Raw genomic sequence first — 24,620 nt, forward strand, 5'->3', positions numbered from 1 at the left:
TTTTTTGAATAACAGGAAATACTTTTTGTTTACTATTATCACTTGTTTTTTTTACGTCATTCAGTGCAGCCATATTGCTGCCTGAACACCAGGTGAAAGGAAATGTGTTTTTTTGACCACAAATTCAAAATGCTTACCAACAGAGTATTTTTAAAGCCGGGAGACATGGTTTTAATCAATATTAATACTATAAATACAACATAATTTAATTGCCTTTTACTGTTGTGAGAGACAAAATGCTTCACAAGTATAAAAGAAAGACTTGATTTATTTATTTAGTACGTTTTTGAATTACATCATTTATTTGCATAGTAGTCTTTTAGTGATAGTGTATTATGACCCGGTTCTAATTGATGTATTCCAACTATTTTTGAGTTTCATTTATTCCCTTGATGTTTCTGCTGAAGACATCCAGTGTTTCACGGTTAAACCCATCCTCGACCTGCCTGCCAAGTTCCAAAACAAACCCGTCTCTGAACAAATAGTGAGGTAAGCAGAATATCTTACAATTACAGAGTGTGTTCCTCAAAGTCACACGGCATGCATTTCAACACAGCGAGCTCAATGTACTATCCCCAGTCACTCACAAACAATTTAGAGGGCTTGTGATGACATGTAGATGGGAGCTAGCAAATGTTTTTAGTGCGCAGTGTCGAGGGCCGCTGTGGTGAAGTGATTAAATCTCAATGTAAATGCGTGTCTGTGTAGAACAAACAGCGGTTGACCTTCTTGTTGTTTTAGTGGTTATTAACTTCCGCCAGCCATCTGCTATTAGTCACCGGGCCAAGTACAACACTGGTTCTCTGACATCATTAATACCTTTGTGTCGTGCAGCGGGGCCACGGCAAACAGCGGGGCCCCCTGCACTCTCTCTTGTTTGTCCAATCTGTACGCCAGCCATGCACTGCGTCAGTCAGCTGTGCAAATTCATTTTGATATGCCAACCCAATGCTTCAATGGACATAATTAAAATAAGACATTTATTTGGAGAACCTTTAGGCAAATATACCTGCACACTGATCTTATCACAAGCCTGTGGCTTTATCCCCCCCCCCCCCCGCAGCAGCCTGTTGGCTTGTTTGCGAACTGTGTCTGATTGGAATATGTAACTCTGTTAATAGCCTAGATTAGACAGCGGTGTTTGGAGAGTGATAGAGGACTGTTCCACAGCAAGTGTCCGTCCGTCTCTCTGTCCCTGCCAGCTAGGCTCTCTCTCTCTGTTTTCTCTCTTTACTCTCTCTTTACTCTCTCATCCAGTGCAAAGGATCAGCGATGCATAGCAATGAGACTGAGCTGTTTGAGCCATAGGGTCACAGCAGCCGGCCGAGCACACCCCCTCCTGACCTTGCTTTGTTCAGACCATGCTACTGCATCATCTCTCAAGCCAGTCAGTTAATGACTTATAAAAAACTGAATTGGGGCAGCACTGCCGATTTAAAGCTGCTTTAATAATCTGTTTATTAGATCAGAAGCTTTTTATTCTTGGTTAACATATTGTTTCGGCTAATTTGGGAGCGATTCTCTTCATGTTCATTAACTGTGTGTTGCCCTTTGTGACCAACCAAAGGAACATGTGATTGCCGGTAGAATATAAGCAGCTCAAGACCTGAGCACAATTTCTCTTGAGTTTGAATGTCAAAAACTGTTCATTAGCATACATAAACAATGCTTTTAAAAAACCTCAAACTTATCCCATCTGCACACGCTTATAACTGCTACATTAAATGGGGAGCAGTTTTGAAATCACTCTGATTCCTTTCCTATATTATTCATGATAGTTTGCGAATAAGCAAAGCTCTCCGAAACATATGGCATTGTTTAAGTAATGCAATATGCTTAACATCTCTGTAGCTATTTCCCCAGAACAGTGTGAGTGTAGATTACTGTAGGCGATGCAGGCAGTTGAAAAATATGTAAAAAGAGCAAGCCATGTGTCTATGTGCGAGTCTGTGTATATGCCCAGACAGCTGCTCCCACAGCCACCACGCAACCCCATCCTTTTCCTAGTGTGAAAAGTCTATTAACCTGATTTGGCAAAGTTCATCCCCGCTAGTCATGTGCCTCTGTCACGTAAGCTGCAGCTTCTTTTAATGTCTGGATTCACCTCAGGTACGGACAGTGACGAGTGTGACCCAACAATGAATGTATTGGCAATGTAGAGGAGCCATGCCTCAGACAGCCAGTCAGAACCCAATGCTAAATACCACAGTTCCTGGGGGGGCTGTCCTGTGTTTGACCTGAAGCAAAGCAATCAACCTTTGAATCACGCCGTAGATTGCCCATAACAGTTTTAATTTACTCAGCCTCTGATTTTCTTCCTTCCCAGCTTCTACACAGTAAATGAAGTGCATAAATTCCAGTATTCCAGGCCAGTGAGGAAGGGGGAGAAGGACCCGGACAACGAGTTTGCGGTAATTGTTTTTTCTAAAGGGTTTAATGAATTATTTGTTAACATAAGAATCCGATTGAGCATAAGGTTTATGCTCTTTTAAATACATAAGTAATAATGAAATTCTAAAAAAAACATGAAGGTTACTTGGTTTTAAACTATAACATCAGAAATGTAGTTACTTTTACTTTTTAGTGACAAAATAGTTCACGGTAAATAAAAACAATAAACCACACAAACACGCAAATGGTCAATATATTTCACAGTGACTCCGTTCCACTAACAGGACCAAAAATCTGCAAGATGATATAGTTATAAGTTGGGATAGTTACAATAGGCAAGATAATTGGACAGTCCTCCATGGTGCTGAGATTCAGCAACTTTTGAATTGTGTCTGTTTTCATCAGATTTACTTATTTATTACTTCTATGTTGTGATGTTTAAAAGGATGTTGCTGTATTATTGTTTTGGATTTATTTTTGATGATTTAACACATTGTTTGTTGTTTAACGAAGAACAAATCAATAGGGAAGTGGAACTCATTAAACAAGGTCAAACTGAGTTGCAACCAGAAGATCTAGACAAAATAAAATTGTTGACAGGAATTTCAATCTGGTTGCCTAGTGCAACTATTACTGAATGATGTGTTGTGCGCTCTTAATATCCGTATTGCAAATGACAAGCTTGACAAATAAGACCCAATCAAACTTCCCTGTGTGTTTACCATGTCAGGATGCATTTACCTCATCTTTGACTTACTTTGAGTGACAGGACTCTCTGTCATGAGGTTTAAGTGATGGATATCTATAGCTTGACTTATTGCATCCGTCAAACCTATTAAACATGTCAATAAACACACCTCTCTCTAATGCAAGCTATCAGCTCTGAAGCTCATGCTTTAAAAATGGGGGTAGTATTATTCATCCACTACATCAATAAATGGTAAAACTCTCTGCGAGTGAATCATCAGCTTCTTTGTTATATGTTTTTCTTTTTATCTAGTTCCAAGCCACATTTTTACAATCATCTCACACATGAATTTGAGAAACACATGTTAGCAGCGGCTGAATTGCGTTGGAGAAACGTGAAACTGCTTCATTACGCTTTATACCGGTTGTTTGGATTGCAGGAACCGTATTCACAGAAAATGACATGGTGTGTTTTAAGATGTAGAGTCATCATTATTGTATCTCCATCAGGTCTTAGAGGAGATTACATCTTATCTAGTGAGTGAGCATTAATAAACTGCGTTCCAGACAGGGAGATGCACACCTCCATCCCCCCCGCTCCCCTATAATGGGGTATGATTGAACAACCATTATATCATCTTACTCACATTCAAGCAGCAACAGTCTGAAAGCTTGCTTCAATGTTGTTTGGCACGAAAACATCAGCAAATGGATGTGCCCAAAGTGCCTTGTCGCGTCAGTTGATTACTGGCTGCGTTCTGATTTTGTGTCCTTTGTCATTTTGTCAACAGAACATGTGGATTGAGCGGACCACGTACTCAACAGCATACAAACTTCCTGGCATCCTGCGCTGGTTTGAAGTCAAGTCAGTCTCCACAGTGAGTATGAACAGCCTGTGTGCCAGGCAGGCGTCCTAATCAGATAAGATCTGCAGCCCTGCGCACAGCCAATCGATATGATTTGTCCACTTAAGCTGTATAGACAGCCGTGTGGACGCAGGCATGCCGCGCCCTGGACTAACAACGGGGCACGTTCTCTCTCTGCCAGAGGGCCCACATTGATTCTGCAAGCACTCCTAAAAGACTGTTTCCACTGGAAATAGCAACACAGCACAAATACAACTTGGGGAGAGTTCACTCTCTGTTGATTTTCCTGTAATAGAAATACTTGGATTGCTGTATCGAAACCCCGTTGATGAAAGGATGGTCTAACGGCTGCAACAAATGACTGAGTGTTTACTGGAGCACTTTGAGTTCACACATTTCCCCTCCATCCCATGGAAACTGCATTCAAATGTTAATATTTTAGCTCTGTAGTTTTTACTAATTAAAGTCTGATGTCCCCATTTTGGATCGGGATGATGTCTGGTGGGAGAGGGAGTGTGTATATGAGTCCAGTGAGTTTGAGCCCAGTATCACTTAGATACAAATGCACCACTTAGCGTAATTAGCCCGGCTTAGTGTTATGCAATTACTCTTTATTTGGCGCTTTGATTAGTTACTCAGTTGTCTGTTCTGCCAAAGTAAAGGGCACTTTTCAAAGGTTATCTTAAGCCAACATGTTAAACTACAGTTTGCTCAGTCAGCATTAACAGTTGTCGAATAGCACCACATGACACACACACACACACACACACACACACAAACACACCAGGCAACCTGAACATTTAGCTCACTACAGTGGTCCTTCTTGTCGCTACAACCTAAGCACAATCCCCTACTGTACTCCCAAATCCATTCTGTAAAGGGCTATTCTCCATTGCCACACTAATTCACAGCGGAGGCCTCTTCCTTCAGGCTGGGTTAGAGCAAACTGTCAGGAGCAGCTTGCCCTCCAGATGAGCCAGAGAGAGGCCGGGTCCCCGAGGTTGGACTCTCTATTTAAAGCTTAATGACTCGGCTGAGATTCACCAAGCAAAAGCCTTCCATCTGAAAATGCATTTTATCAAGCTGGCCCAAAACCTACCGGCACAGATTGGAGATTTCTCTCCTTGGCACTCTGCCTTTATTTTTATTTGGCTGAGTCTTATATTTTTGCAACAATCCACTCGTGTTTTTCTGAAATTCTTACTAGCAAGCTGCAAGAATTTGATTTATTATTAGTTTGCCTCCATGTGAAATCACACCGATTCAGTCAGAATTTCCGAATACAAAGTATTGAAATGTATGTCAGCATTTCAAAGCATTTCATTCATCTTTTCTCAGAATTCATATTTTGTTGACATGGGAACCAACATTCCCGTACTCATATGTGCTATCCATCTTCATTTGACATTTGCAGGTTCATGTATGGACACTTGGAAATTATTCATTGCTTCTCTATCCTACATGATTTATGAGCGTCGTTAAGGGTTGGAAAGCCCATCTTCTAATAACATATCTCCAGTCAGCGAACACAAAATGCCTCCGCTTGATTGGTGGGATTATAGGATTGATTGATATATGTGTGTATATGTACTGAAACGGGTGAATATACAGTAGGCTGAGAATATATTTAATGACGCATTCACTTACTGTGCTGCACAGGAGGAGATCAGTCCACTGGAGAATGCAATGGAAACGATGCAGCTGACCAATGAGAAGATCAGCAGCATGGTGCAGAGGCATCTCAACGACCCCAACCTTCCCATCAACCCCCTGTCCATGCTGCTCAATGGCATCGTGGACCCAGCGGTCATGGGAGGTTTTACCAACTATGAGAAGGTAGTCAACATTAAAAAAATTATCCTATACAAGCTTGTCTTTAAGAAGTCTTCAATTATTTTTTTAATATTCCTCCCAGTGTGACTGCAGAAAAATGTGGATTTTATTCAATTACATTCTATTTAGTCTTGAAACGTGTTCAATGGAATTTGCTGAAATCTGCCGAAGTCATGCTATATTCTCTCTATCTACCATCTCCCATTTATTTTTATTTTCTGCTGCACTTAATTTGAACAGAAGCATTTAAAGAACAGTTTGACAGTACTTGAAACAAAATCAACTAGAATTAGGAGGGAGCAGCTTCATGTCAAGCAGACATAAGAGCAGTGTAAACCTCCTCACCGTTCTTCGAAATATTTATTTGAATAAGAGAATTTACCAAATCTGATCCACAAAAGTTCTTCTGACACATTTTATATATCTAGAAAAGTCTGTAATTGCGTTATAGATTAAACTATGTTTAAACTAAATTAGAAACCATAATCTCATGAATATTTAAAACCCTACAAGCTTCAGCCATAATGTTTTGTTACCACTATACTTGGGACTACTCGCATATTGTTCCCTAAAATCATAGGTCATCGTAATCAGTTTTTGGTTCATGTGACTTAGAAATGCTATCCAGTTTTTATGCGCATTTCTAGTGTTCTCCCTGCTCTCAACTGCACTCTCTTTCCACCGTAACTCAATAACAACTCTTTTTACTCTGTGTTTGATATATCGAAAAAAATGGATAGTCTGTTGGTTCCCAGCGTGTATAACGACCTGGAATAGATTCATACTGTTCTTGTGGTAGATGCAGTGTGAGTCGGAGGAGGAACGACATGAATTATTTGCCCTCAGGTCACTCCTTCATCTCAGGGAAATAGTGTAGGTGATGGAGTGATGTCTTGTCTACATTTTTCTCATCTTTACAGCCCCTTCCAATGCAGTCCTCTTTCACCTGTCATCTTTCCCCAGCTTCTCATTGTATTTATAATGCGAACCCCTCCACATCTCAGACTGTCTCCTGTCTTCCCCTGTACTCACCCCAGTATTTCCTCCCTCCTCTCCAGGCCTTCTTCAATGATAAGTACATGCAGGAAAACCCAGAGGACCTTGAGAAGATTGAGAAACTCAAAGACTTCATCGCCTGGCAGGTGAGACTGAAGTTCATCATGCTCATCTGCTGCTTTGTGAAGTGCTTATGGTCATAAGAAAGCATCAGACTGTAGTTTCTAAAGCATCACCAAAGATGTAAGGGTTCAAAGAAAAGTGTAATTGCCTGCTCATCAGAAATAGCACGCTCGGTTACTTTAAAAGAAGGTGTTTGCATTATATTACATGGTGTTTCTTTTTCTGTGGCACATGTGAAGAGCAGAGGGAGGTGCAGCCTGCAGGCAGCCAAACACTGCACATGTTGGGATGGTACGGGAGCATGAGATGCATGGAAAAGAGAATACATGCCACTTGGCCTTTCAGCGCGATTGAGCGTTCTTAATTTGCATGTGAATGCTTTAGGCCAGTGGTTCCCAAAGTGTGGGGCGCGCAGAGGCATGACAGGGGGGGCGCGAGAGACCAGGAGGAAAAATGGTTAATAACAAAAAAAAAGATTAAAATTTTTTTTTTTATTATTATCAGATTATTGATTCGAAAATAATGATACAGTATTACGTCTGGGTCTCTGTGTTTCATTAAGTGTGTGTGTGTGTGTGTGTGTGTGTGTGTGTGTGTGTGTGTGTGTGTGTGTGTGTGTGTGTGTGTGTGTGTGTGTGTGTGTGTGTGTGTGTGTGTGTGTGTGTGTGTGTGTGTGTGTGTGTGTGTGTGTGTGTGTGTGTGTGTGTGTGTGTGTGTGTGTGTGTGTGTGTGTGTGTGTGTGTGTGTGTGTGAGCGCAGCGGTACCGGAGATCGTAGTTGTTAGCTTCTGGTGCTAGCGAGCTACGCTAACGGACATAAAGAGTTTTTTCAACAACAAAGTGGAGGAGAGTCCTCTCCTGTCAGACTGAGAGGCTCAGTGAACTAAAGGACTCTCTGAGTGTTTAGATAGTTAACTTTAGTCTAAGTTATCTCAGTGGATCTCAAACGTTTTGGTCATCATTAATGTAAACAATTATTTCTGAGGCACACGTTTATATGATCATTATAGTTATAAAAAAATAAGAGAATAAATGAAAAACAGGTATGAAATACTATTAAAAGGGTGATTTGTAAAATATCCATAGAGAAAAAGTAAATCTGTTTACAGTTCTGTTTCATATGGGTGTTGAGAGATGTATCCATAGATCTCTTTTTTTTGCTCTCAAAGTGCACCAGATTGATGCTTTTAACTTCAATATTTAAAAATAAATCTTCCCGGGGGAGCTTGCCGCAAGAGCCCCCTATGTGAGGTCCACACACCACCTATAAAACTAGCACTTTACCCCTGCTTACACCTATATGCCTCGAGCCTTCATTGTAACTGTCACAATGTGTATTTGCGTGGGGATTGTTGCAGTAGAAATTTCCACTGTAGACCCTGGTACATTAATGGGAAACCCAAAATGTTTGAGCACCCTCTATGAAACGTCAAGCTACCCCGCAATAAACATCTGGCGCCGCCACTGAGCCTGACTATTTGTGTTGGGGGGGGGCCCGACTTATTTTTTTCTCCAAAGGGGGGGCCCTGACAGAAAAGGTTTGGGAACCCCTGCTTTAGGCTATTCACATTTTGGCCGTATATGTAAGTCATGTATGGTATGGTATTATGGGGTTTATTTATGGAAACAGCACCAGACATTTGGGAGTCCAGCACCATCCCGACAGCAGTTTGTTACAGTCTTCTGAAAGTCATTCACATGCACACCAGAGAGTTTAAATTCTGAAAGATACTCTTCCTCTATATCATAGCATTTATCTGAAATGTTGTTCCCCTAGTAAAACACTTCTGCTGCATCCTTAAAGGTTACAACTTAAAATAAAATATAGTTGAAAGAACTTGTGAGTGCACTGCCAAGAGTGTCCAATGACAGTAACTGAAGTGAGCGTGGGGGAAAGTGTGTTAAATAGTTCACTGGAGATAATAGCCAGGGAGAGTGCTGAAGCAAACATTCTGGAGTTAGGGAGGATGCTCCTCAGCGTGAAGAGACAGCGTGAGATCAGCATTGGTGTAACTTTTTCTGCGAGCTCTGCACCCTCACTGAGCCTGAAGGAAGTGCACACACAGCAGATGAGAAATGAACACACACACAGATTGTTGGAATGCAGCCCGTGTTGTTTAACAGCTTACGATGAAACCCACACAGATCTTGGGCTCATTTGTGGCTCATCTTCAATTAATAAACTCCTGGCTGTCTGTGCTTTCTAGTGGAAACACAAACATATCCTCCCTTTGGGATTTTATAAAGCTGCATCGTAGGTTTTCTATTTTGTTTCCCTCCTTTTATTATTCTGATCTAAGAGTCACTTTAATAATCAGGAAGTCATGGTGTTCCCTGCCTACACAGGAGTTGAGCAAAGAAACAAGTCGTGTCTGCTTCCTATCGCTAGTTGCAAGGGAAAAGTAAGTTAATTGAATTTTGAATAGTTGTTCCCCTCTCCGTTGCTGAAAAATAGGTCAACTTTGTGCTCTGCGTCTCTGGGGGATCGTGTTCGAATCTGAATTTCTTTAGTGTGTTTGTGAAAACTTTGCTCTTTATAAGTCACTATGATTCACCTGGGAATATTGCGGCTTCTTATTTGATGTCATGTATGATGCTTGCATGTTTATCTTTTCCTTAGAAACCAAACTAATAATTACTTTTTTTTTGGAGACGTTCAGATTATGCAAACATGTCGAAATGTAAAATATAACCGACTGAAGTGTGCAGCCTAAAAATAGACAGTTGCAGCTTCATAACTTCTAGAAAGACATGAGTATCACAAATACATTATATCTGACAAGGGTGGGGTATGCAACTCGATGTTACCTTTTAAGACCTATCGAGTTATTTTTATAGCAATCTCGAAGCAAAGCCACTGAACAAAAAGGTCTGTCTTTTTAAATCTGTGCGTTGGTTCCAATGCAAAGAAGTGAGAGCCGTATCAACCCCGGCATTCATTTTAGATTCAACTGCCATTTATAAATGATTCTCCACCCACAATCCACAGCGCTAATTAGCAGGAGCTCTGTTGTGCATCCCAGTTATGCCAGTATGAGATAAATGTGTTGCTCCATCTTGGCAGATGTGCCCAGTTAAAGACCTCCTTCACATCAAGCTAACTAAGTGTATGAAATCATGGTGGTATGTTTCCTCCAAAAGCACAAGAAATGATAGCACATGATTGAAGTTGTGTGTTGTGATCATCACAGAATCATGCCATAGAGAAAGCAGTAATGCGTTTGCCCACGCCAAGCAAACACACAGGAACCTATACAGAGATGATTAAGGCAGAGAGTTGTTGATTTGAAATGGCATCAGCTGTCTCTTTGCCAGAGCCAGCATGCTTGTTTATATCACGTCTTGAATCCGTCTAAATGAGACAAATAAAGGAGAGGCTGCTCCAATGAACAAACTAAACGGTTTGAAATGAGCCAGTGTGCACTGTTATTCTGAAATAGCCATTGCCCTCATCTAGTAATTAGAGAGGAAATGAGCAACTGGAAATCAGGAAATTAGGTATTGTAAAAGGCTCCCTGTTATAAATAAGGTCTGAGTTTTCTGTGATGTATCTGGATATAATTAAAGCTCAAGACAGATGTCTAAATCAGCACCTTAAACGTCTCACTGCAGCCCGATCCATTCTGTTTACAGATGTCAGAGATAGCTGAGTAATCAATACATCCAGGAGACAATGGCAACATAAACAGAATCTTTTGGTGACACATTTAGTTGTCTTTTTATATCTTTAAATATCCTTTTTTTCCCCGACATAAAGCCTGAACCAACACGTTGGTAATGATGTATTTCCTTATTAATCTTGAATCTCTTTTTCATTTCTTTATTTAGTCTCCCTGTTACTAGTACGTCTGACTCCTTACTGACATCTATAGAAACTTTGTGACCTTCATGAAATATGTCATCATAGCCTTAATACCCACTTTCTGACCCAAGGGTGTGGCAGGGTGACAAGAAACACTTCGCTCTGAGAGATGCTGCTGGAATAAAGAAGTGGTAGTATTTCTATGATACTTCTTCTATGTCAATGGATAAGGTGCTTTCTGGGTAATGAACGCACGCCCACAGGTTGCAGCATGAATGGTGAATGTTTAGCTCATAAGTTGTGATGTGCATGGAAATATGATTGGAGAAGTGCTTATGCAGAAGGAGACGTCAGCCCTGTGTTTATGTATTCTGGAGGTGTAGGGAACACCGTTGATCATATTGCAGAGGAACATCCTGCCCTCATTTTGAAATGTGTTGTGAAACGTTCTGTCTAGTTAGCTCGCTATTTACAGTCAGCTTTTATAGGTTCACGATGTCCAATGGGGACATCGTTCACAACACATTTATCGCTGCAGTAAAGGATTTCTGACCTCTTTGCAAGTGTTGCTGCCTTGCAAAGTGTAACTGACACCGATTAACATCAGTCTCCTAATCTTAGGCACGTTCAACTCTGTTACCAGCCTCTCATTTACTGTTGCACACTGAAGTTGGATTTCTATACCTTTTTCAATGTATTTTGTGTCTGATTGCTTCTTCTATTATTCTTTTAATACATTTTATAAAAGTAAATGTTATAAAGGTCCAGTTTTGAAGCAGGTACAGTTAATGTTGCTCTGTGCTTCATAACCTGCTAAGACATTTGAACACGAGCAGCTAACATTTAGTTATCTCTCACATAAATGTCTAGCTTCAGCTTTGCTCTTTTCTCCTATAAAAACAACTCTTTGTGTATCTCATATTAACAGGTTATTTCTCCGACTGAAAAAAACATTTTCAAAAAGTTAATTTATTTAATTAAATTAAAATAAAACGTTTATACATCTGTGTGTTGGCAACCTTGAGCCTTCCACACTTAGCTGATCGCTGTGTGGCCACTTAGCAGAATGCTGTTGCCATGCCGCCACACAGTTGCACCTGATCATCCTGAGGTCTAAAAAAAGATATGGGTATCCTAAGAGACGGGAATCTTGCCTCAGCTTTCACTCTCAATTTCTTTTTTTTGCCTGTTTCCATCTATTTCGTCTCACAACACCTCGTCCTTTTTGACTTCCCTCTCTCCTAAACCTTTTCCACTCTACCTTTTTCTTCCTTTCACCTTCTCTCTCTCCGCCTCCTCTTCTCCTCCAAAAGGTCCCAGCGGTGATGATGAAGGTGCTCAGTATCATGGGAAATCCTGGCAGGGTGTCTGCAGCCTTCTCTCATTTATTTCCCTGTGCCAGAGCTATGATATGTAGCACAGCACTCTAGCTTAAATGCAGAGTGAAATATCCTGGTTTTTTTTTCACATCTTGATATATAATCTTTTTCAAAGCAGACCACTCACTATGTGCTTCTCCTATCATAGCTTACTGTTTAATCTCTCAGTGCAGTGTATAACATGGCTGAGAAACTGAAGCTACAACATTTTGATGTTCCTGCATTAGCCTTTTTTCCCTCCGTTAATAAGCCCACCATGTGTTGAAACTTGTGTAAATAAAACATGCACCGTTGGAAATGATTACAAACTGTTGCATCAGGAAAGTGAATTGGCGGTGCGTGCCAGCTGAGCGAGGTTCAGGCTGCAGCCGGCTGTGGAGGGGCAGCTTGCCCTCAGAGAAAAGGAAGAAAGGCGAGTAGTCTCAAGGGAGTCTCTAGGGTTAGCACACACTCTTCTTCTCTCCCCCTCCTGACCCACCTATGCCAGAAACCTCAAACACTTCTTTGTACTCGATCGGATCCTTTTTTCCATTTGCTCAAGGGTTTAGGGGGATGTATTAGCCCTAAAACCTACTGTACTTGAGATGAGGCACAAGATGCACTCTGCAGTTAAGTGTTTTCTTATTTTCCAAATGGGCAAATGTTCTACTCTGACTGGGACCGATTTAATATGAACATCTGAATTAAATCCCCTCTAATGCAGTTGACTTTGTTTTTACTTATTCATAAGCATAAAAGCATAAGCTGCTTTCATTTCACCTTTAACAGTATTTCTCACTTATAGCCGTGAGACAGTCAGGACATATTTTTACAGTTGCCATGGGAAAGAAAACTATCTGTTATTACCACAGGCGACTGTACCTGGTTACTGGCAGGTTATTGCACACATGTTCCAAACATAAGATGGCATGTAGCACTAACACCCAAGTCTATAACATTAAAAAAAGATCTTCCTGTGAACCAGAAGAGAGGAAATATCACTCAAACACTCTGGAAGGGATGGTGTTTAGATTAGTCAGCAGAGCTTGCTGACACCGACAGTGACACGGGGGTTTCCTAATGACCAGTTTCAGCAGTCTCTCCCCCGCTCTCTCTCTCTCTCTCTCTCTCTCTCTCTCTCTCTCTCTCTCTCTCTCTCTCTCTCTCTCTCTCTCTCTCTCTCTCTCTCTGTCTCCCTTTCTTTCACTCTACCTGATATGCTTCTGTATGTTTTCAGATCTTGACATTGCATTGCGTCTTTAATTGTGTCAGAGAGATAAACATCCATCACGTGCAGTACATGCCTTTACGTGTAATCAGTCTATGTTTAATATACTTATAATGTGATGATGCTGGAGGTGGGAGGCAGAGGAAGGCAGTGTCATGGCAACAGTCTTCTTTATAGCCTGCTTGCTCCTGGATAAGGTGGCAGTGATATTTCTTCTTGCGCACTCAGACTGATAGTACACTCACTTCCTGTGCTGAGTGTGCACAGAGAAGAAGGCAAAGGTCCTGTGAGTTCAATTGGATGTATGTGAAGCATATTTCCCTGATAAATGAAGAACCAGCATATATCTAACCTCTCGTCTCTCCGGGGCGTGTTTGATGAATCTTTTCTTACTCTACTGTTTCGTCCCGTCAGGTCCCACACCTCTCGGAAGGCGTTCGTATCCACGGCGAGAAGGTCACGGAGGCGCTGAGGCCTTTCCACGACCGCCTGGAGGCCTGCTTCAAGCAACTGAGGGAGAAGGTGGAGAAAACGTATGGGGTGAAGTCCCTGGTAAGAGATTCTGCTTGTTCAGGCGCTTTCTGATACAGGAAGTACTGGAAGATGTAGCCTTTTCTTCTAGTTGCAAAAGATTTCTGGGGAAATTGATTTGTAAAATACACAGTTAATGAAATAGCAGCATGTTATTATTATTATTATCCCTTTAAGGCCTTTTTAAGGGTTCTCGTCCTCCTGTTCCCTTTTTTTAAACATGTTTTTGTACAGATACATTTAAGATGCAATTGTGTTATCAGACAATGTTCCATCCTTGGCATTTTCTATGATTGAAAAAGTAAGATGACATTTAAAGATAAGACTGCAATTAAGAGCATTTCCAAGAGCTGAGGTCAAGAACCTACTTTAATAAGCTACACATTTACGAAGTCCAACCAAATTCACTTGGAACACGTATTTCATACTTGCTTTAACTTTTAGCTGAAGTCAGCTTGTTTGCAGCTTCCATTTTCTCCCCTCCTTTTAAGTTTTTAATTGTTTCTTGGCCAAGTTCCACCCTCAATCTTGCCCGAGGTGAAGGCGCCCTTGCTCAATTTAAAGGGAGCGGGTGGTGACCTTTCAAACAAGAGGAAAGCCATCACTTTCCATGGTCTGATAATAAGGTTATCCTTAGATGGCAGCTTTCCTCGCTTGAAAGGACTTGAATACAAAAGGGTTCATTGTTAGAGCCAGAGTTTTCTCTCTGTGTACATACTATATTATTAGCATAATACTGCTATTAACCTCACAGTTCCCCTGTCCCTCCTCCAGTACTGTAAACAGAAGATATGCACAGGTAACTTCAAAGCAGTCAGTGGCTTTTAAGCTAAAGTCTTTGTGATTTCCTTTTTCTCTGCGGTGTCAGCCGGCAGCAGACGAACGGCGGGGGTCTCGTCCTCACTCCATGGTGCGCTCCTTCACCATGCCCTCCTCCCAGAGGCCGCTGTCGGTGGCTTCAGTCAACTCCATCTCTTCTGACAACTCGCCCTCCAGGCCTGGCTCTGATGGGTAACTCCTAGTTCAAAGCTTTTTCTACAGGATTAAAAAACAGACAACTTCTTCTGCTTGTTAGCCATCCTATTAGGGCAGTTTTAGAAGTTGATTTGGGATTACTGTCTTGTATTAAGCGCCGTTATTGTAATATCAAGTAGTAAGTATCAGGCCTCAAAGATTCTGTTGTCACTTTTAAGAGGATTGCTGAGGATTTGCTTAGGCAATGACGGACGCCTTCTGTCACATTAAACATAAATCCTCTGCGACTTCATTCTGAAAATGTAAATCAATCTTAACTTCGAGTGGACCGTTATCCTACCGTCTTCATTTCAGCTTTGCCCTGGAGCCTCTCTTGCCAAAGAAGCTGCACACCAAGTCTACGGACAAGCTGGACCGCGATGACCCCGAGAGGGACCGCAAAGACAGGAAGAAGGAGAAGAGGAACAGCAAGCACCAGGAGATCTTTGACAAAGAGATGAAGACCACAGAGATCCTACTGCAGCCCGCTGAAGCCGTCATTCTGTCAGAGACGGTACTGAAAAAGTGACCTGCACTGCAATTCCTCCAATGTGTTACCTTCCCTCTTTTCCTTTCCTTTCTTTTTTTATTTTAGCTGATCTGCTGTTATCCCAAACCACTCTGTATTCTCCTGCTTCTCTCTTTTCTCTCTTATTTTACACAAGAGCAATGACATTTAGCTGTATGTGTTCAGGGTTCACAAATAGATTTTGACACAAAGCAGTTTAGACTATATTGTGTATTGCAATCGATTAAAAGCTTAGTACTTTTCCTTAAGACACACAATGCTTCTTCTTTTACTTTGTTTTACGATGGACTCATCTAAGCCAGTCTTTCTTTGTCCTGCCTATATATTCATAGTTTCTAGGCATTAAGCACTTTTTTCATAAAATGAAGAATCCTGTGGATTTGTTACCAACCCGTTTGACTTTTCTTCTAAATGTGCCAAATGTACTTTGATTTAAAACATAAATATACTTTTGTGCCACAGCAGTGAAAGGCCTCTGTTGAATGTGGTGTTGAAATGATCTTCATATCTCCAACAGGCCCTTTATCCTTTCCCTTTGTTCTTTTAACTTCTCCTCTCTAAGTCACATGGCTCACATTTCTACCACCCAACGGAACTCTTTCTTTTTTGTTTCTTTAAACATATCTTTATCTTTCCCCTGTGCTAAAGTCCCTCTTCCCCAGTGTCATGACAACAGAGAGCTATCACTGTGTTCTGCATGCCCAGTGGGAATGCTCACTGGTTAACAGCACTAAGATAAGGGTAGGATCCTAAAAAGGCCCCTGGCAGTAGTGGAGCCGTCTGGCTTGTGATGGGAGCCTCTTGCCTCAGGGGTCAAGGGTAAGGCTCCCAGGGGTCTCTGGTAGTTAATAAGAAGTAGTAGGATATAGTAGATTGTAGTTATTATCTGAAGTACGTACGTTTAAGAAAACAGTTTTCTGTCCCCTAATGCAGTTTTAGTTTTAGTTCTGGAAGAGCATTACATCCTTGGAAGAAGTGCGTTGTTATTTCCAGTGCCTTTCTTGTAGCTGACGTTTTGAGTTTGGCCAATTACAAAGATGTTTGTTAATGTAGCCTACAGTGTGGAATAGCCCTGAGGACAGATCTTTTCATATTCAAATCCCTGCCATAGAGCTGGGACAATGTGGTCTGGCATTCAAGCAATGATTGTAACCACAAATAAGATATTGCAGAACCAAGCATATTTATCCAAATGGTTTATTTTTGAGGATTAATAACAGCCGACTTAATGCGAGCATGGATCAGTCAACAGCCCCAGAGAAGATGTGAAACCAATTTCCCTTTTTTAAATGATCTTTTCTTAATATTCTGTAATATTTCACCATCGACTCGACTCGTTTTCAAATACAGTTTGTTTCAACTACCTTTTTAATTGAATTGTAGTGTAAATACCTTTACTCACTTGTTTCGTTTGGATATCATCCAATCAGATCAGCCCCCTGCGACCTCAGAGACCAAGGAGTCAAGTTCTCAGCCAGATCGGGGGAGACCGTCGCCTCTCCGTGTCCCCCGGACCCCCTTCTTCATCCATGCACTCCTCCTCCTTGCCGGGACCCCCGCCCATCACACCCAGGAGCAAACTCTCCTTCAGCCTGCTCAATGTTTCCAGTATGAGCAATCTTACTTACATACTTCAACACACGCAACTTTTTCTGTAGGCCCTCTCTGCCTTTGACTTTGTTAGAAATCTTGCGTCACTGTTCGACACGATGACGCTCCGTTTGATATGAATAACAGCGCTATGGGTCATGTTAGCTCCTTTTCTTTAAATGGTTTGCAAATGACAGCTTTCAGCACCCCACATTTACCTCTAAATGTGACTCTTTGTCACTGAGCTGTCTGATAACACCAGAATCGCTCAAAATAGGCTCAATTTGTTCACTTAACTTATCAAGGATATCCATTGTTTTAGAAAATATGTTCAAATTCACATGCATGCTTCCTCTTTTAGGGTCATACAGTTAGACATTTTACCTGGTGAGAAAGGAGGAGATGTAGTTTAATTTTTAACCCAATCATTTCCATACCAGCAAGTAAGTCAGAGGATTGTTGTATATCAATCTGCTCCACCTATTTGGTTTTGCATTTGCTTAAACATTTTTAAAATATCAATATAACATAGGCGGAGATATCCAGCCTTTATTTTAACTGTATTGGTCAACCTCGGAAAATAGTGGATACGACACTTCCCATGATGCAAGTCTAACAGCATAGCAACTGTGGGGGAAACTTCTGTAGCAATGGAGAGTCGGGACTCAGAGAGACACGAGGAGAGCTGGAGCTTTGATGGCAAACACTGACGGTCTATTACGAGCTTCGGCCGGAGAATTCACAAGACATGTCACGGGCCACGGTTTGACCACACGGTTGAGATGCCACAATCAATTCTGAAGAACTCTTCTGTAGTTCCAGGTTTTAACCAGTTCGGAGTGTAATAATCAACATTCTTTATCAGCGAGAATAAAGAAATATGGACCCTGAATCTAACTAGAGCTCTCGTCCATAGAAAAGAATGTGCGCCAGGGAACCTACGTTCCTAAAAAGAAGGGCCTCTAGATGTCCCTGAACAATAAACTATCTCTTGTCAGCTTGTGCTCGGTCATAAGGTGGCAACAACAATGCGCCCAAGCTGCCCCTCCTTAAGAGAGATAGCAGCAATACTCAAGTCTGTAGACTTATGCCGTGGGAAAGGAGACAGTGAAAAGAGGAAAATTGTGAACTGTGCCAAAGGTTGAAAACCTAAGCAAATTATTCCCTAACAGCAACCAATATATATATATATTTTTTAAATATGTACACACACTCATTCTGTAACACAGGCTAGTCATTATTTATTAGCGATGTCAACTCTCATTATTTTTTTTATCTTTTATTATATTTGTATACAGTGCCCGGGCGGTCCAGGTAAAGTTCTACCATACTGTAGGTATACTCTCTAAGTTAGGTTAACTCTCAGGGATCGAGGTTGAGCATTTAGGTTTATATGTGATATTGGAAATAATGTTTTGATCTGAAGATCCACTTAGTATGTATTTTGAGCCTCACTAGTACTCCTCTTGACTGCTGAACTGATTTCAACAGGTAAATAAATCAAGTTCCCCTTAAGGCGTGTGAAGACATTTAGCTCTGGTACATTTCATTATCACTGTTGTGTTCTTTAAAACATCAAATGAGTCTTTGTGAAGGTGAATGAACTAGAAACCGGCCATGTGATGTATTTTGGATCCCAGTCCTACTGTTGATCCCTGATGTATTTTCTGATGAATGTGAGCTGATGAGCCCCCCCCCCCCCCCCTGCACAGGTCTGGAGCTCAACGGGATGGGCTGTTCCGACAAAGGTGAAACCCCTCCTCCGCTGCCGGTGAAAGGCAGCAACGCTGATTACGGCAACCTGCTAGATAATCAAGACTTGACGAGTCCTTCAACGCCTCCGCCACCCCCGCCACATCAAAGAGTAGGTGTTTTAATTAGGACTGAGAGAAGCCCCTAATGATGCATGGCACATATATAATGGAACAAGAGGTCGCTACACGCACTTTACATTCGGGGCCTCCTCCCCCCGGTACACCCACCTACACCTGTACGTCCCGTGTTCATGTCCGTGTTCATGCATGCCTCCTCCCACATTTGTGCTTCATTTTTGTAATTTGTGCCACAGAAGAATGTATAGGCATCAGTCAGTTAGCAGCGAGGGCCCACGCCCGCCTGTCCACCCCGTTGTTATTTATACTTGTTCCCCCAGCCGGCCCAGTGCTCAGATGTGATGGATTGGATGATTACTTTACCTCTCACATCCATCAGGAGCTCTCCCACTGTTAATCAGCGCCGCGTCTCTCCACACTCACCGGCGTCTACGCTGCCCATCCTCTCGCCTCGCCACTCTGTTAACTAATCTTATTTATCCACTGCCACGGCCTGTGGACAGGTAGTAAAGCGGAGCCTCAGCGGACGGTAGTGCAGGGAGAGCAGATGTTCACAGGCTGAGTGACAGCCGCTCGTCATTTACACTCCTTGATGGAGGTAGAGGTGAGGTCAGTGACGAGCTTAACTCCTTGTCTGTTATAAACTCAGGTGTTTTAGGGAGGGCACTCAGGTAGACCGAGAACATCTTTAGTTCCTTCAGTTAAAGCCCTAATCTTCATTTTTTGACCTCACAAGTATGGGGTATATTAACAAAAATAACATGTAAGTCCGTCTGATAGATGAAAAATGCACCTGAAAAAAGACGTTTCAAGGTTACTGTTTTTGTCTTTTTTCAGCACATTCCACCTCCTCTGCCCAGCAAGACCCCTCCTCCACCACCTCCCAAGACCACCAGGAAACAGGCCTCTATCGATTCAGGAATTGTACAGTGAACAAAGATGCTGACAGTAGGACCAAACAGCACCAACAGTAACGGCTGCCACCAAAAAGCGGCTGTTTCTTTTTAGATGAACCCCTCACATTCCTTGCTTCCTGTCCCAGCTTGACAGGATGAATACCTCACTGCAGCCCGCCCCCTATTATCAACTTTTTATTTACTTCCTATCTTGTTTTGCCTACAGTTTGACGACGCTGCAGTCTTCAACAGGGACGCCCGAAACCATGCCACTTCAAGACTTAATCATGACATTTTGTTCAGACAGCCGCTTTACTAAACTGACCCATTCCCAAGTATATGGAAGCTCATAAATAATAATTCCTCTCTTTTATTCATATTCCCACTATGTACAGAGGTTTGTATATATGATTTTATTTTATTTCAGGGTTTTTTTTTGTATGTGATTTGATCATGTTTTGTATTAACGTATCATTAGACTAAGCGGCATTTATATGAAACAAAAAAGGGCTTGTAGGTTTTGAATTGACAGGGACCTTACAGAGTTGGCATGTGAGAACATGCAACAACAGTCATGGATTTTATTGGTAAAACTTTGGAGTGCACATACAACTAACTCCCATCGCATTATCATTGTTCATAGATCGCTGTAACCTTGGATTTCAATAATATTGACTGTTCCCAATTCACTACTGATATGACTTCTGAATAAAATTTAAATTGTATGTATTTTTAAAAAGATGTTTGCCTCATTATTTTTACCTCAGCGAGAAGCTGTGAATAGATGTGTGTTTCTCTATATTTCTGAAATCCAAAACAATCTGGGAATCTGTACGCTTCCCTCACTACCGAACACTCCGTAACAAAGCTTTCCGCACGTTTGATTGACAGCCATCACAACATCCCCATCATTATCAACAGAGGCATTTTATACTGGGACGCCACGAAATGACTTCTATTCCAGCTACCGCAATCTCATTTACATAATGTGTCCGCTCACCAAGCGATCATTTCTCTTTTCAAAGCTGGAAGTACGTATCTGGAATGCGGCCCATTTTTGAAACACAGTCAGATGAGCCAACAAACAGGTGCCAGCTTTGTCCTTGCATTGTGAATTCTGCTTTATAGAAACTACTGAAGGTCACACTTGAGGATATGTATTAAAAACGCTGATTTCTCTGCACTGCTGCGTCCTAATAACACGTCGTGTGAAAGAGTAAATTATGGTTTTGTTTAATTTTGTCATTTGACAATTATAGATTGGTGTCATAGGACTCTCATTTAAGACTCAGGCTGGCAAGTTTGTTCTCAGCTTTCAATGCTTCATGGGTTTAATGTATTATGACTCCGAATTAATGACTGGAGTTTGAGCCATTAAGTCAGTCTGTAATTATCTGTTGTGTTGCAGCTTTAAATTGAATAACACTTTACTGCTTTATTAATATGTGCATCAGTTGTATTGTTGGTGAAATAGCTTGACTCATAAAGTTCTGTGACTGATTATTTTTGGCATAAATGACATTTAAGCATACTTCTTTCTGGAGTATAATCTTTAATCATAATGCCTTTTTAATGTTAATGTGATGTGTTTAACAGACTTTTCTCTATCGGCACAGTCAGTTTAAATGACCGTATGATAATCTGTGATTTGCAGCTGCTTTATTAGCTCATCTCCTTTCCATGTTGCACAAACTAAACACACACATATAGTCTTTTACCAGCTGTTACTTGTGCTCCAGTGACTGAAAGTGTCTGTAAATTAGGCTCTGAAACCTTCAACATCCGAGTCCTCATTTACACATTTTGTAAATGTAGTTACTGGCCCCGTTGTGTGTACCACAAACCCCGGCTCTCTTATTCTGCTGACACTCTGAGTGGGTGTTCGCCTGAGGATGAACGCTCAAACTGAAGCATCTGTTGTTTGAATCTGCTTTTTCTTAACAGCTCAAGAAATGTGGGGTTTATGAAGCTCTCTTGTCCTAATTAGGAACACTGAATGACATATTTTCCCTTGGAGTTTTATGTGGGGAATGCATTTTAAAGAGACAACTTGTAATACTTAAGCCCATGTGTGATATTTTGTCAGCCAGTAAAATGTCTCATTAAGATGTTGGTAATTCAACCGCTATCAAAATGCAGAGGCTGTTTCCTTATTGTTCATCCATAAACTTAGTATATGATTTGAAATACATTTTCACCGAACCAGTCTTCTAATGGGATAGAATGAATCAGAAAGTTTGTGCAGCTTTAAAAAACAGTTGTATTATTAATAATAATAATAATAATTTGGAATCCATTACAATTCTTGTCATGCTTCTTTTTTTATCACCACGCTCCCTCCTCCCTAAATGCCGACTGTAAGATCCATTTCCTCCTGTTGTGGACAAATCCTATATATGTTACCACTGCTGAACACAAGGTACTGCCTGCGCTCCACCTTCATTTGACCATATACTATCTGTCTAGATGATACATTGCTCTCCAGACACTAAAATAAATGGAGTAAGTAATATTCAATAAAAATGCGAGATCTACTATCAAACTAATGGTACTTTCTCTCATGGTTTCCCCTCTTTCCTCATTCCTTCTTCCAGTTCCACCCAAGGCTCGCCTGCCTAACTTTCTCTAGGGAACATTACCCTTGCCTTAGTGCAGTACCATACTCTGCTTACAATAACAAAAACACATGATGGTTTTCATTAGAGCCTTCTAGTGTTAATGTGCACTCCACCATGGTAATTTGAACATCCAACTGTTGGAATACAGCTAAGGGAGAGAATTAGGTGTCACTTGGAGAATGAATGACTATTAATGGCCACTAACTTGATCCTGATCAATACAAGTCAAGGTATAGAATGTTGCCCACTGCACTGCTAAACAACATAAAGACATAAACGCTTATATATTAATGATTTAAAGTATACTTTTCCTGTACGCAGCAGCGCCTATGAGAAGTGTTCACCTCCCCGTTACATTTTTGGGAACTTTTTCATCATTTATATTTTGATCACATCAAATGTAACTCAAAGGGTTTTTGCTACTGTTTATAAGAAAAATAATTGATATAGAACTGTTGAAATAAATAATTGTATCTCACATTTTAAAAAACAACTATATCCACACTAATGAATATTAAACCCAAATACAAAAGTCCTGGTATAGCTAATGTTTTTTTTGTAAATTGGTTAAATTGAGAACATCTTTGTATAATCAAGGTTATGATTTTAGGTTGATACAGTGTCAATTATAAATATTGTACCTGCTTAGTCAATGCCCTGTCATGGCTACATCGTAAATACAAAGTAAATCAACATGCAACAAGATTACTGAAAAGCAACAAAGCCCAGTGAGGTCAATCATAAAAAACAACTGGCTCCGCTGTAAATCTTCCTTGAGCGGGGCTGTGGACACAAGAGAGGCTATTTCTATAGCTGAGGATGTGAATACTAAAGTGTTGCCTCTGATTCAGCAAACCCAGCTTTGTGTAGCAGTGGCTAAAGAGAAAATAAAGACATGGCACACTGTGATGCCATGCAGTGGCAGTGTATCACAGTGGGGGACGTTAGTAAAAGTACAGGCACTATAAATGCATAGAAATCCCTGAGGAGAACCTGCTGCAACCGGCAAGAGATGTACCATTTGGAAGATTTATATTTCACCAAGATAGTGACCACAAACATACAGTAGAGACAAAGGGACACAGAAACTACAGCAATACTAATGAGTTGCCAAGTCAGAGCACAGACCTTAGTCCAATATATGTGTGGCAATAATAAAGTAAACCTAACTGTGCTGTGAGTTAACAGTTTGCCAAGTTTTGCAAACAACAATGGATGAAAACTGCAATTTTGTGCAAAGCTGATACAGATCTATCTGCATAGATTCAAGATACGTGAACTAAATAAAATTTTAGGGCAGGTGAATCCTTATACAATCAATAATTTATTTAGGTTTGTACTTTTTTACATCAATTTTACAGAGTTGTTTTCACCCGTGCATTAAAAAGTTTTTGAATGAAGAGTCTTTCACAACCAACGTTGTAAAACAATAACACTTTACAAAGTCCAAGGGGTTCCGTCCGTTTTAATAGTCACTGTAACAGCTTATTGCATTTCAATGATGAGCACATTCTCTTCAAACTGTGAGTTGGGATTAAAAAGTTTCGTCAATAGTATAATTCACTTGTGAAGAATACCCAGTGCATACTTGCCTTGCAATTGAAAAGGGATAAAGGGTGAAGCATTTCAGCAGTGGGAATATTACATAGTTAACTGGCAGCTTTTTCAATAGGCTCTCAGTGATTTGTGCTCAGGCATTATGCTTCACCCTCTCTGTCCTCAAAGCATTGGGAAATGCAGCGCTTAATTGAGAGGATTTCCAGGGGCTTTGTGGTGAGGGAGAGCTGTGAGCTAGCTCCTACTCTCCAGGAGAAATATATTTACAGCACACTCTATACTCCTCTCATTTGTCATTTCAGCCTGGCATGATGTGTATATTTTCCTTCCCTCTAGAAACACTTTCATTTGCTGCAAATGTGCATGCTTCCCTGTAAATGTCTCATTCACATAATGAAAGAGGACTGTATTACCATAAATCAACAATCTTCCATATATCCAATCACAGCTGTATGTAGGAGTTCCATCCCTGTTTCCCAAATGTAGACGTGCTACCAGAAACCACCATGGAGGATTGTTCCTATTATACTGTAGATGTGGTGAACAGATTTCTAAGAATAACCAGTATTGCTAGACAGATACATTTTTAGTTGAGTAGGGTTATTAACTGGTGTTTAACTTACACATAAATGATGTGAGTGTATGTTGTTTAGAATACATTCATATTTTCTTTAAAAACGTGGGCATTTTTAGATAAGTGCCATGCTAGCAGCTTTGTTGGGCGTTTTTTTAGACAGTAAGCCTTAATTTGTGAAACTCTAGCAAGATGG

General features: G+C 40.9%; 1 protein-coding gene across 2 annotated transcripts in view; it reads left to right on the forward strand.

The window, feature by feature from the left end:
- The window catches only part of dock1 (dedicator of cytokinesis 1), a 169,433-nt gene extending 149,019 nt beyond the window's left edge, over positions 1 to 20,414 (forward strand). For both annotated transcript variants that reach the window (XM_079657413.1, XM_079657414.1), the window contains exons 42-52: positions 408 to 489; positions 2,327 to 2,411; positions 3,870 to 3,956; positions 5,604 to 5,780; positions 6,836 to 6,919; positions 13,698 to 13,835; positions 14,683 to 14,825; positions 15,144 to 15,342; positions 16,788 to 16,965; positions 18,660 to 18,811; positions 19,617 to 20,414. In XM_079657413.1, coding sequence (XP_079513539.1) covers positions 408 to 489; positions 2,327 to 2,411; positions 3,870 to 3,956; positions 5,604 to 5,780; positions 6,836 to 6,919; positions 13,698 to 13,835; positions 14,683 to 14,825; positions 15,144 to 15,342; positions 16,788 to 16,965; positions 18,660 to 18,811; positions 19,617 to 19,712 — 1,421 coding nt within the window. In that variant the 3' untranslated portion in view covers positions 19,713 to 20,414. The remainder of the gene's footprint in view (positions 1 to 407; positions 490 to 2,326; positions 2,412 to 3,869; positions 3,957 to 5,603; positions 5,781 to 6,835; positions 6,920 to 13,697; positions 13,836 to 14,682; positions 14,826 to 15,143; positions 15,343 to 16,787; positions 16,966 to 18,659; positions 18,812 to 19,616) is intronic.
- The last annotated feature ends 4,206 nt before the right edge of the window (positions 20,415 to 24,620 follow it).

This window comes from Notothenia rossii (genome assembly GCF_949606895.1).
Source record: "Notothenia rossii genome assembly, chromosome: 11".
Classification (NCBI taxonomy): Eukaryota; Metazoa; Chordata; class Actinopteri; order Perciformes; family Nototheniidae; genus Notothenia; species Notothenia rossii.